The sequence below is a fragment of the Clupea harengus genome, chromosome 11 (genome assembly GCF_900700415.2).
Source record: "Clupea harengus chromosome 11, Ch_v2.0.2, whole genome shotgun sequence".
NCBI classification, from domain to species: Eukaryota; Metazoa; Chordata; class Actinopteri; order Clupeiformes; family Clupeidae; genus Clupea; species Clupea harengus.
In genome coordinates this window covers 16084624-16096260 of record NC_045162.1, presented here as the reverse complement: position 1 = coordinate 16096260, position 11637 = coordinate 16084624, and the positions used below count along the sequence as shown (strand labels likewise).

Below are 11637 nucleotides of genomic sequence, written 5' to 3'. Positions count from 1 at the left end.
CATCATTATTTTCCAAATTGCTCTCAGCAAAACCCTCCTTCTTCAGTTCACTAACGGGGAACATCAACCTATTTCAGATATCTGAGTAAACTCTTCCTGAATTCATAAAGCATAGGTATGCCTTGGCATGGTTATATTCAGGGTGTCTATAGTACATTTTTTAGGCAAACATACCAGCTTTGTGAGTGGCACTCTTTTTTTAACCAGTATTATTGTACTCCTTTTCTTGGAAGTAATCCATCTTGTTTTCAGGCATTTCGCTTGTTGTGTATCATTGAAAGAGCTTGGAGTGCACATTTTAGGGCCTCCGTGTTTGTTTTTGTCTCTGTCTGTGTGTTGTGCTGCATGTGTGTGTGTGTTTTGCAGGTTGTGTGCCATACTTCTTCAGGCAGATTAGGTGAATAATTAATTTCCTCTCCGACATGGAAGACTGGCTGTAATTAAAGAGAGGAGAGAGAGGAGAGAGAGAGAGAGAGAGAGAGAGAGAGAGAGAGAGAGAGAGATGAAGCACTGCTCCTTTTGAGGCTGGTTTAAGGACTACAGTGCCTGCTTTCACTTCTTCAGCCCCTCACAATTCCACTCTTCATGCAGCGACGAGATGTGGGGGTCGAATCAAAGATTCTTTTCATTTTCCTAAATCGCATAAGATGTGTGCCCCCCTTGGCCTGTGTCACCCGGCTACAGCGCAGTGCTGTCTCCAACATTAGCTGCAAAAACGATGATACATACAAATGTAATAATAAAAAATTAAATAAAAACATTTTTCTGTGACATAATAATTTATAATGAAGTTTTATTTGCATTTCTTGGCCAATCATTTACGAGGAATCGTGTCTAACAATTACCTTGGATTTTAAACCCGACTGATGCGCTTTCCTCTGTTGTCTCCTAAAACTGATGTTACCTCACCCTCGTTAAATAACCACTTTTCTACAAATTCCATTTGTTACTGTAATTCAGAACAATCGCTTGATTTAACTGCAAACTGTCTCACTGGAAAAGATCAATTAATGCATTTTCTTCACGAAGGAGAACTCGTGTGTGACAACAGTCCACCTTTAACTGTGCGCTCCAGAGATCTCTGGTCTCTATGTCCCCTGTTGCTTTAAGCAGTACGTTTTTTTGTCCAACAGGAGGCGTGTCTTCACCGCGTCCAGAGCGCTCGGAGACGCGAGTCTGAGGGAACCGAATCGGCTGCGCTATCGGAACAAATGAACTACTTTCTACGCCTGTCGTGACACTTACCATCTTATTCTGCCTTTGCTTGTCGAAGGTAAGGGCATTTATGTTCATGGAGAGCTTCTCTTGACAGTTTGTTATTAAATTATTTTACTGTGTTGTTGTGCCACGCCAGTTTGGGTTTATTCCTCCCCGTTTTATGGGCAGAAGTATGGGTAGCACCTTCGTGCGCTGTAGAGTACTTTGAAGTAGGGGGAGGATCACTGCACATCGTGTATTGGTAAAAAATATTACTATTATATATTCAATTGGCTTCCAATTATATTTGGACGTCCTCTGCACAGGTAAATATGAAGGGACAAAGGAAATGTCTTAGATTACAACTTGTTAGTTAACAGGCAACATCACGTTGAGCTGAGACGTGCCTGCACCCAGCAGAGTGAATGAAATAGCTTACCTATCCTTGCCGACGTTCTCTGCATACACAGAATATTACATTTGTGGGGATGTGGCGTTAAAAAGATATTGTTGTGTCCTTAGATGTATATCATAACATATTGTATCCGGGGGGAGTTTACGTGACCTGCTTTGTGAATGACCCATAGACAGTGCCTATTTGGACGACGAGAAAAGTCCACCCGTTCGTGTACGCAAATTGCCAAAATGGTAAGCATAGGCTACAAGGGCGCACTCACGACTCTTTGTCAAGTTTACGATCGTATGATGTAGCTGAGTAGGGGTGCCCACGACGGCCATTATCAAAAGTCCTTCATCAACAACGGAAATCAAACTCATCTTTCAAAGGGCCGATATTGTTTTAGGCGACTGTAAGTCCAAACTCTGCCCCTATGGTTTTAAACTACGAGGAACCATGACAACCCACTCAGCCGTCTCCGCTCATTTAGCCACATACTCTTTCTGAACTAGAGGGGGCATCCGAAGCGTATGCCAAGTGATTTTAATTGAGTTTTTAAAAAGTTTGTTCATTGTATGTTCCGCTCTGTTACTGACTAAAATGCCCGGTGATAGAAATCAATAGGAAGAGAGTAGTTCAGGGAAAGGTAACCGTAATATCACACTCCTATTACCATATCCTCGTATCGGCAATAGCTATTCACTCTGTGACATAACGACGAACCTGGACCGCCTTGAATTAAAAAATACGTGCATGAAGACAGAACTTTTCGCCGAAATACAGCAACGAGCCTATGCATCTTTGAATGTCGAGAGTACTTAACAGACTGTAGTTCTAAAGTAATTCAGTCCTAGTTGAATCAACATTACGCCCCCCCCCCCCCCCCCCCCCCCCCCTGTCTGCCTCTTGGATAGTTAATATACCAATGTACATTCGTTTGTCAGAGGAGGCGAGATGGCCCACACCGATAAAAAGACTAACCTAATATGACAAAGCCTGCCACAATTACAGTTTTAATACTGGGAATCTAATTTGAACAGACCCACAGGACCGATTACTGCAATAGCGCATTTCATTTTTCTCGCTGAATAAAGACCATCGCACCAGAGGATCAGTCAGTGACAGGCTGAGGAAAGACGCTATGTGATATATCGATTATGTTTGTTTTTACTCTCAATCATGTTCATTGGATTGACTTTCTCGACTTAGAATTGACATCAAATGTGTTTATCGTGCTCTCAAATATAGCCTACCAATACTTATCGGCAAGATGAAGACTATGGGCGCATAGATCATAGATATATTTTTAGAGTTTGGATTTAACACATTATGAAACAGCACACTCCAATGAATGGAAAAATACTACCAGCCAGTGCCTGTTTCTCATGGCGCGGCTCTCTCACTTGTGAGGTCACCATGCGCTGGCCGTGGTGCTGAAATGTGCTCTCCACCCATTGTTTTGTGTATCAGTCACACAGGCCACAAGTGGACTCTGATTTGTCTTTCTGTTACAATGAAGTAAATATGCATGTATAATATTCATGACTGCATCTTTACCTCTATATTTCAGAGATACTAGCTGTTGCAGACTTCGAACAGCCTCTTGGCAATAATCTTCAGGGAAAAAAAACATCGGTTCATAAATTACATGTCAGTAGAACGACGCGTAGGCTTTCCCCTCTCTCTTTACTGGACCCTTAATAAACAGATAGCTTCCGATTGTAAACCTGACTTAGTGTTTGTGTCAGTTTCTCAAGAGAGGAATCCCTCCCGTATTTCAACAAATTAAGTGGAGGTTATAAACAGCATATTAAGGAATGAGTTCAGTACTGCGAAAGTTCAGAATACATAATTAAAACACTATCAACATATACCCGTTTAAATGTTTAAGCAAATTCGATTCGTACAACATAACCTGAAAGGCTAAATATTACCAGTTTGATAAATATGAGCTTGAGCTGTAGTTCGCATTTGCATGACTATTGGAAATTTCATTCGATGTGTAAAAATGTATAGCTGCAGTGGGTTAAGCATGGTAAATATACGCATTGACTATACAAACGGATATAGTCTATTTCGCGTGTTTTAAAAATCATTTTCATGACGATCAAGCATTATTTAATCTTTTTAAACAGGCTGACAGGACATATTAAACTGTATGACTTAATAATTAAAGGAATGTCCCCAGCACGCGGCCGTGAGTCGGGATATGTGATTCCCAATGGCCCGGCAAGAGTTGCTTCAAACGCGGTGCCCTGCACACCGGACCCTCGAGGACATTATTGGCATACATGCCAACTACAATACAAGGCGGCTAAGATGTCCTGACTCCCACGGCCAATCTTCTAAAATTCATAGATTGATTTTACGGCTCGCCACGCCACCACCCCTGGAGCCGCAACAGCTGTTGGTTTTCAGTAGAAATTCCGAGATTAAAGGGGGGTCTGGTGGCAGCCAGCGACACGTCGGAAAAGATGTGTGTTTCGGTGTCAGATATGGAACTGAGGCATCTTGTGGTCAGCAGCACCAGCGCGGTATGCCCGATATTTGCTCGCTGCCGCTCTGTCTCCCGCTCTCACACTAATCTTGGCTCGACGTCAGAAGCGCTGTAGCAGTGCAGTAGAAAGCTAGCATAGACAGCCAAGCCGGACTGAATGTTTTGCGCCCTTGTGCGATCAGACTGTCCCCGAAACGATACCTGTTTTGGATACTCAATCTTCCCTGCCCTCTCTTTCTCTTTCTTTCAGACCGCCCGCAAATGGATTTCTCTCGGATTTTCTGAGCCTAACATGGATGCCCCGCTCGCTGAGTCGGAAGGTTGTTTCTTGGCGCAGTAAGACGGACACGCGGAGCTTGCTAATGGATCCGTGGAGTGAATGCCCTCTCTCCGTCTGACCATGCCGTGATCCTGTGCGAGGGCCGTCACCCTGCTTTACGTCAAAAAAGAAGAATTTCGGAGGAATATAAAGATCCAGGGAATAACATTTGTGAGCATTACAGACATCATGAAGATTACCTCCCCACTAACTAATGCGAGATTCAGGTGCACCGTCAGGCTTCTACTGCTGCTATTATTATGTGTGGGATATTCACGCGGAATGCCACATGTTTTAAGATTTGGTAAGACACAATTTCATATCAATAGTCTGCGTTGCCGGTCATTGAAATGTTTAAATACTAATCAACTTCAACTTCTCTGAAAGTCAGTGACCTAATTCACGACACCTTGGTAGTTTTGTTCTCACTTCTTCCGAAACGTGTTGCTGCTACCGATTAGTATGCCCGAAAGTTGTTTCTTTTCTTTTCTTTTTACCAACGCAGAGTTCCAGGCTTCTTTTATTTTGATGCGCTATCCCCATACTCTTCTGTTTTGTAGCCTATCTTACACATTTCCCTTTGCCGATGAAGGATGCTGTTTCTCTCAAGAATGTATGAGAAGGCAAACTTTGAGAAACTTTATTAGACTTGGCTTCAGTTGAAAAATGTACCAATGTACCAATTTATGATTTGATATTTTTGATAGTAGGCCTAGTCTTATCTTTTAACGCTCTCCTGTCTATACAAAAAGTTGAATATCAAACACACAGGTTAGATAAAGAAGTGTGTGTGTGTGTGCGTGTATATATATGTGTGTGTGTGTGTGAGAGAGAGATAGAGAGAGAGAGATAGGAGTCTGTTAAATCTCACACTCCTTTCTGTCAGAGAGGGAGGGAAGGAGAGAGAGAGAGCGAGAGAGAGAGAGAGAGAGAGAGAGAGAGAGAGAGATACATGTTTCACAGTGAATCAAAGAAAACGCGATCTCTGCCAGCAGCTCGGTTTCAGAGCTTTTTTCCCGGGGCCACGGGGAGTGTGAGTGGAGCTGTGTATAGCGGTAGCATGGAGCTTTAATCGCTCGTTTAGCCAGAAAGATAACGGATACTTAAACTCTTTCAGTACTTGCTTCCCGGCGCTGGCACATTGCACGTTGCTAATAGCAACCATTTCAAGGAATGCTTTGTTCTATTTCAGCGCACCCATATTCTCTTAAAAAGAAAAAGAGATGCGCTGCCGGGAAGTTAAGCCGTACGTGGTCCTGCGTGCAGTGCTGGTGTCTAAACTTCCGCGACACTCTAAACTCCAGAGGCTCTTAGGGGTATTTAGCTATGGCACGGCGCTGTCAATCATCTCATGGGATGCTCATAAATGCTGATCATTCAGCAGTTTCCGCCTGAAACTCCGTCCGCTTGGATGTTGTTTTGACCGCAGTGCTGTTTTTTTGTAAGCGTCATAAGCCTCTGGCCATTGTCCCCATGCCACTCGGACTCAAACTCGCGCGCTGTAAACTCATTTCATGTTGTGGTGCGGGAAGCCATTCTATTCTCGCCGAGTGGTTTGCACTCCTGCTCCGTTTCGACAATGGCCTCTGTTTAAAACGCAGGCCCCATCTGCATGGCTTCTGCCACTATGGCAAGAAGCGGGGTTTGTTGCTTGGTCTTTTACACTCTCTTTTCCTACAGCAGGGCAGCACGAAGGGTAGCAAGGATATCACGTTGCAGTTTGCAGTTGCGTTTGGTATTTTTGTGGGGATGCAACTGAGCTGAATCTCTCAGTATAAAGCGACTGGCGTTGGAAACTACATTTTCAGCCATTGTTTAGCTGTCATCCCGTCATGTACTGTCAACCAAAATAATGCGTCTCTCCTTATTGCAGTCATTTACACAGTGGGAGACTCTACGCGGAAACATCACTCGCTACACACGCTCAGTGCCAAAGTGCGTAATGTAGTCAAGGTAATACAATTTAGATGGAGTAAACGAAGTCTGTACATCCATTCAAATCGCTGCGACAAGGGAGTGAAACATCACCTACAGCGCAAATTTCCAGAGGGAAGAGGCTTGCAGCTCATTGTACTGTAAACGGTGGGCTAGTGTTACCTGTAGTGTTTTCAAGCAGGGTTGATTCCGTGGAAAAGAAAGGTCCTCCTTGCCCTTTCTTTCGCGTTGTGTTTTCACGCCTACTATGTTCTTTTCAATTGCACTGAGGTTTGACATGGAAATCACGAAGCAGCAGCACTTTACAATTACATACAACTCACACCTAACAATGCAGGGGAGAACGTACATTTATAGTGACAATTTATACTGTACAGATATATGTCACAGAGTGTCATTTTGTCATGTCGCTACCACTGCTGAAATCTCAGCCTACTTCAAGAGGCCCTAATGCCTTGCTATTTCTGTAAGGGTGATACTTTGACATTCTAGCTGCTATAATATGCTACTATAGAAAAAAGATAATACCCAAATTGGACAAGTAAAGATAGTGTATCTGAGACTATATCTGGGGTAATGATGACACTTTCAGGGCAATAAGAATAGGCTGGATGCTATATTCTTACTGTGATGGTGCAAGGTTGCCCAGGGCAGCAAGTAGACCAGGCCTAAAATAAATCTTTTGGGTAGATTCACTTCACTGGTTTCTTAGAATGAATGATATGCATATGCAATTCTCTCTCTCTCTCTCTCTCTCTCTCACACACACACACACACACCACACACACACACTCTCTCTCTTATAGGGCAAAAGTAGATACATATGTAGCAAAGACACAAGTTGATGAGATATCCACTTTTATTTTTTTGACAAAAGTACACAGTTGATGTCTTAAAGCAAATTTATAGGATTAGACAGTCCAAATGATGGACTGTACTTGTGGAACTCATGGACATCCAGAAGCACGAGGCAAGTTGCAGACAGTCTCCAGCTCCCTCTGGGGTTTCAGTGCTTCTGCCCTGGTGGTGAACTCCTGCCCCCAGGTCAGAAGGCCTTCACCCCTCTCAGGGACTTAATCCCAGGAGACACCTTGGCACATCCTGTGGTGATGTTTTGTGTCTGCGTGTTTATTTTAGTAACCATCTATGCACATAGATCTATCTTTGCTCTGGGTATTACTATATTGGGCTGATTGCTGATGGGCCTCTTCCTCTCAATCATATCATCACTGCCACTGAATCAGCGACGTTTTTGTGTAAGTGTGTGGGTGTGACAGAGTGAGCGCATGTATGTTTATTTTATGTCCAGTGTGTGTGTGTCCTCTGTTTAGTGTGGATGGTTGGGTGAGTTTGAAAGAAAGAAAGTATGTGCATGAGTGTGTATGTCCATGATTATGGCTGTGCACATCTGTGCATGTTCACTTGTGTGTGTGTGAGTGTGAGTGTGTGTGAGTGTGAGTGTGAGTGTGAGTGTGTGTGTGTGCGGCTGCAGATTGTGTGTGTCCATATTCACCAAGGGAGGTGGGAGTGACCCATATTGTGGCTGTCAGTGTGTCATGGTAAAAGCATTGAGCCTGACTATCAGCTGGCCCAGTGTCTGTGGGCTCCCTTGTGGCGCTGGGTAAGCGTGACTCTCCCTGGCGAGTACTCAGCCTTTACTATTCCGAGTAGATGGATAAGTGGTGTCCATAACCTGCTGCCTCCTCCGCCGGGGGAATAGCAGACCGCCCCCCACCCCCTCCCCCTGCTTTTCTTTTCTAGGCCTGGCTGAGGGGATGAAGCTGCCGTGTGCTTTTGTGGGTGTCATCACATTATGTTTCCTTGGGTGCAGGACCAGCTGGATGTGACAACAGCTGGCTAGCAGACATCCCCTCCCCACACACACACACGCACGGACGCACACACACACACACACACACACACACACACACACACACAAACACACACACACACAAACACACACACACACACACACACACACACACTCACACACACACACACACACAAACACGGACACGCACAGACACACACACACATACACATACACACACAAACACACACACATACACACACACACACACACACACACACACAGACACACACACACACACACACACACACACACACACAAACACACACACACACACACACACACACACACACACACAGCTGGCTCCTGTGCTCGCTGGTACTTAGATAACGGTGTTCACCAACCGAGACAGGCTGGCTGTGGTATTGGCGATATGGTTGATTGTTTTCAATTCCCTAAAGATATAAAGTTATATCTGTCAGTGCTTTTTTCCTCACCACTGTACTCCGTCAGGCAGAAAGTGCCGGACTTTGGAGCTTCTGCAGCCTGAAGAGACTGAATCCTATTTAGTAAATCCTGGGGGATTAGTGTGGCATATTACTGTTTATTGGAGGCCGATTATAAGTGGATTTTATGGTTTGTTTATGGGGACCTTGTGACTTGTAACATGAGCTTCATGAGCAGCTGGACTGGACTCTGTCGAGGCAGGACTGTGACATTCTGACAAATGCATGGCTAGAATGTCAAAGCTGTGGCTTTAGCTCTGCACAGAGACTGACAACCAGTGGGAATAGCCTAACAGTCTTTTTAAAGCCAGTGAATGGCTTTCAGTGTAACAAAGGGGTAAAACTCCAACAACCGTCTCCAACACTGTCCCTTAGATGGCATTCGCTCGCTTCATTCGCTGGGATCAAGTCCTTCACAACTAAATAAATGAAGACCTGGAACTTCACCACAAACAAATGCCTGGCTTTCTGCTCAGTGCTTCCAACAGGTCCTGCTATCAATCTATCAGATCACACGACACAAGATCACAGTACAGCGACAGCATGTGTGTGTGTGTGTGTTCTCTGCAGTCTCATTCCCAACCTGTGCAGCACAATGCACACACTTCACAGAGATAAAAATAAAACAAATCCCACAGCGAGGAGAACATATGGAGCAGAGCGTTGAGGAATAGCCTCGGGGGGTGGAGTGTGTGCTGAGCCTCCTCGTTGTTTGTGTTCTCTCTGCAAATGGGTCGTGCAAATTAAACTACATTTCCCATTTTGCAACACGATGATCCAGAGAGTAGTTTCTTGTGGGACAGTTCTGGGTCACATCCGGCCCAGTGTCAGGTGCTATCTGAATAAGAGGGTTGGGGGGGGGGGGGGGTGACAAGCTTTTCTGTGAGGCGTCCGCTGACACACAGAACAATGCACAATACTCCCCCTCTTTATACATGACATGTCAATAAGAGGATTTATGTTCAGAGAAAGCTATTTACAGACAATACATAGCTAAGAGGATCAGAGAGGCAGAGACAACTAGGTGTGAAAAGCAGAACAATCTTTATTTAACAAGCTAATGTTTCACATATTCTGTGTACATCAGTGGGCCTTGTTTTGTCACGGCCTTCGTGAGATTGGAGTGAGCTTCCCAATGGCAAATGTTTGTGCGACCCACTACGCATGTATACATGTTGCTTATGGAGCTTTCCATAAGCTTTCAGTCTTGCCGCATGTTTTACCCCACACCATAGAAGAGATATAATTTCTGCTCTCTGGACACACACACACACACACACACACACACACACACACACACACACACACACACACACACACACACACACACACACACACAAACACACACACACACAAACACACACACACACACACACACAAACACACACACACAAACACACACACACAGAGTATAAAGAGAATGACAGAGGAAGTCACAGGTCACTGTCAGCTCCTTTCTCTCTGTCCCTCTCTGACCGCTGTCCATCCTGTGTGTGGTGCTGACTGATATATCACATGGCAGTGTGTGTGTGTGTGTGTGTGTACATCTGACATTGTATGTGTGTATATCTCTGTCTAGAGTGCGGTGCTGACTGTTTATATGTTGCATTGCGGTGACCTTATGACATCTCTGCCCTCTGGTTGGGAAGGAGCCAGAGCTGAGTGCCAGCCACCACATCTGTGTCCTTGCATACGTCAGTGTGTGTGTGTGTCTGTGTGTGTGTGTGTGTGTGTGTGTGTTTGAATGTATCTATGTATCTATGTATCTTTGTATGTGTGTGTGAATCTCTGAGGGGGCGTGTGTGTGAATATCTGAGGGGGCTTGTGTGTATGCATTTGTGTGTATGTATCTTTGTATGTGTGTGTGAATATCTGAGAGTGTGTTTGTGTTTATGCCTGAATCTGTGTGTGTAGTTTCTCATGTTATTCGGATGAACACATTGTGCTCTGAATCAGAAAATGGCTTAAAGTGAGGCGGATTGGTGGTGACTTCTGTGTGTTTGCTGAGCGAGGTCTTCGAAAGGCAGAGAGCCTCAACAGGGAACTCCTTTGGGAGGAGGGAGAGCCTATTTTGCTAACACTAAGAGGATGGTGCATGTTCTTCCAGGTCACTTTAGGCATTTGTGTGTGTGTGTGTGTGTGTGTGTGTGTGTGTGTGTGTGTGTGTGTGTGTGTGTGTAGGTGCAAGTGTGAGTTTGTGTGTGTGAGTTTGTGCGTGAGTGAGTGTGTGTGTGTGTGTGTGTGTGTGTGTGTGTGTGTATGTGTGTGTCTGTTCCCTGAAAGAGGCGTCTCATCACCAAATGCATCCAAACATCAAACAGCAGTGGCTCCATTCAGCTGGAGAGAGAGAGAGAGAGAGAGAGAGAGAGAGAGAGAGAGAGAGAGAGAGAGAGAAAGGAGTGTGTGTGCAGTGGTGGAACAAGTATTCAGGTCCCTTACTTAAGTGAAAGTACCAATACAGCAATCCAATTCAAATCAATTCCATTTTATTTATATTGCGCCAAAACAATAAAATTGTCTCTAGGCAATTTACAGAGCCCAGGGCCTGAACCTTGGAGCAATGTAAAAATACTTGCTAGTCTTGCATGAATAATACTACTTCATTAAAATGATGGGTTTTTTTAGCAGCAAAATGTAGTTCAAGTATTAAAGTAAAAGTTGTGGGAGAAGAAAAGAAAGAGGGGAGAGACAAAGGAAAGCGAGAAAAGAAGAGCAAACACGAGAGATGTAGCGTTTTTTGGACTGTTATGCAAATGTGACACCTACAGGAAGCTTCTGTGTTAGTAAGTTCTGGCTGTAGAGCCATACACTTAAAGAGTGAGTGTGTCTGTGTGTATTTAATGTCCACGGTATTTATCTAAATTTAGCCCTTTTAGCGCAGAGGATTGATAACCTAGCCTGCTGCTAGTTCACTGTGCAGTCCAGAAGTTCCTTGCCTTAAGCAGATATTCTTCAGTTAATTAGCTATAGTCAGCT

The 11637-nt window shown here is 44.4% G+C and overlaps 1 protein-coding gene across 2 annotated transcripts in view; it reads left to right on the top strand.

Annotated features, from left to right (window-relative positions):
* Positions 1–862: 862 nt before the first annotated feature.
* Positions 863–11637, top strand: part of grik2 (glutamate receptor, ionotropic, kainate 2) — a 165618-nt gene continuing 154843 nt past the window's right edge. For both annotated transcript variants that reach the window (XM_031575743.2, XM_031575744.2), the window contains exons 1-2: positions 863–1273; positions 4342–4714. In XM_031575743.2, coding sequence (XP_031431603.1) covers positions 4600–4714 — 115 coding nt within the window. In that variant the 5' untranslated portion in view covers positions 863–1273; positions 4342–4599. The remainder of the gene's footprint in view (positions 1274–4341; positions 4715–11637) is intronic.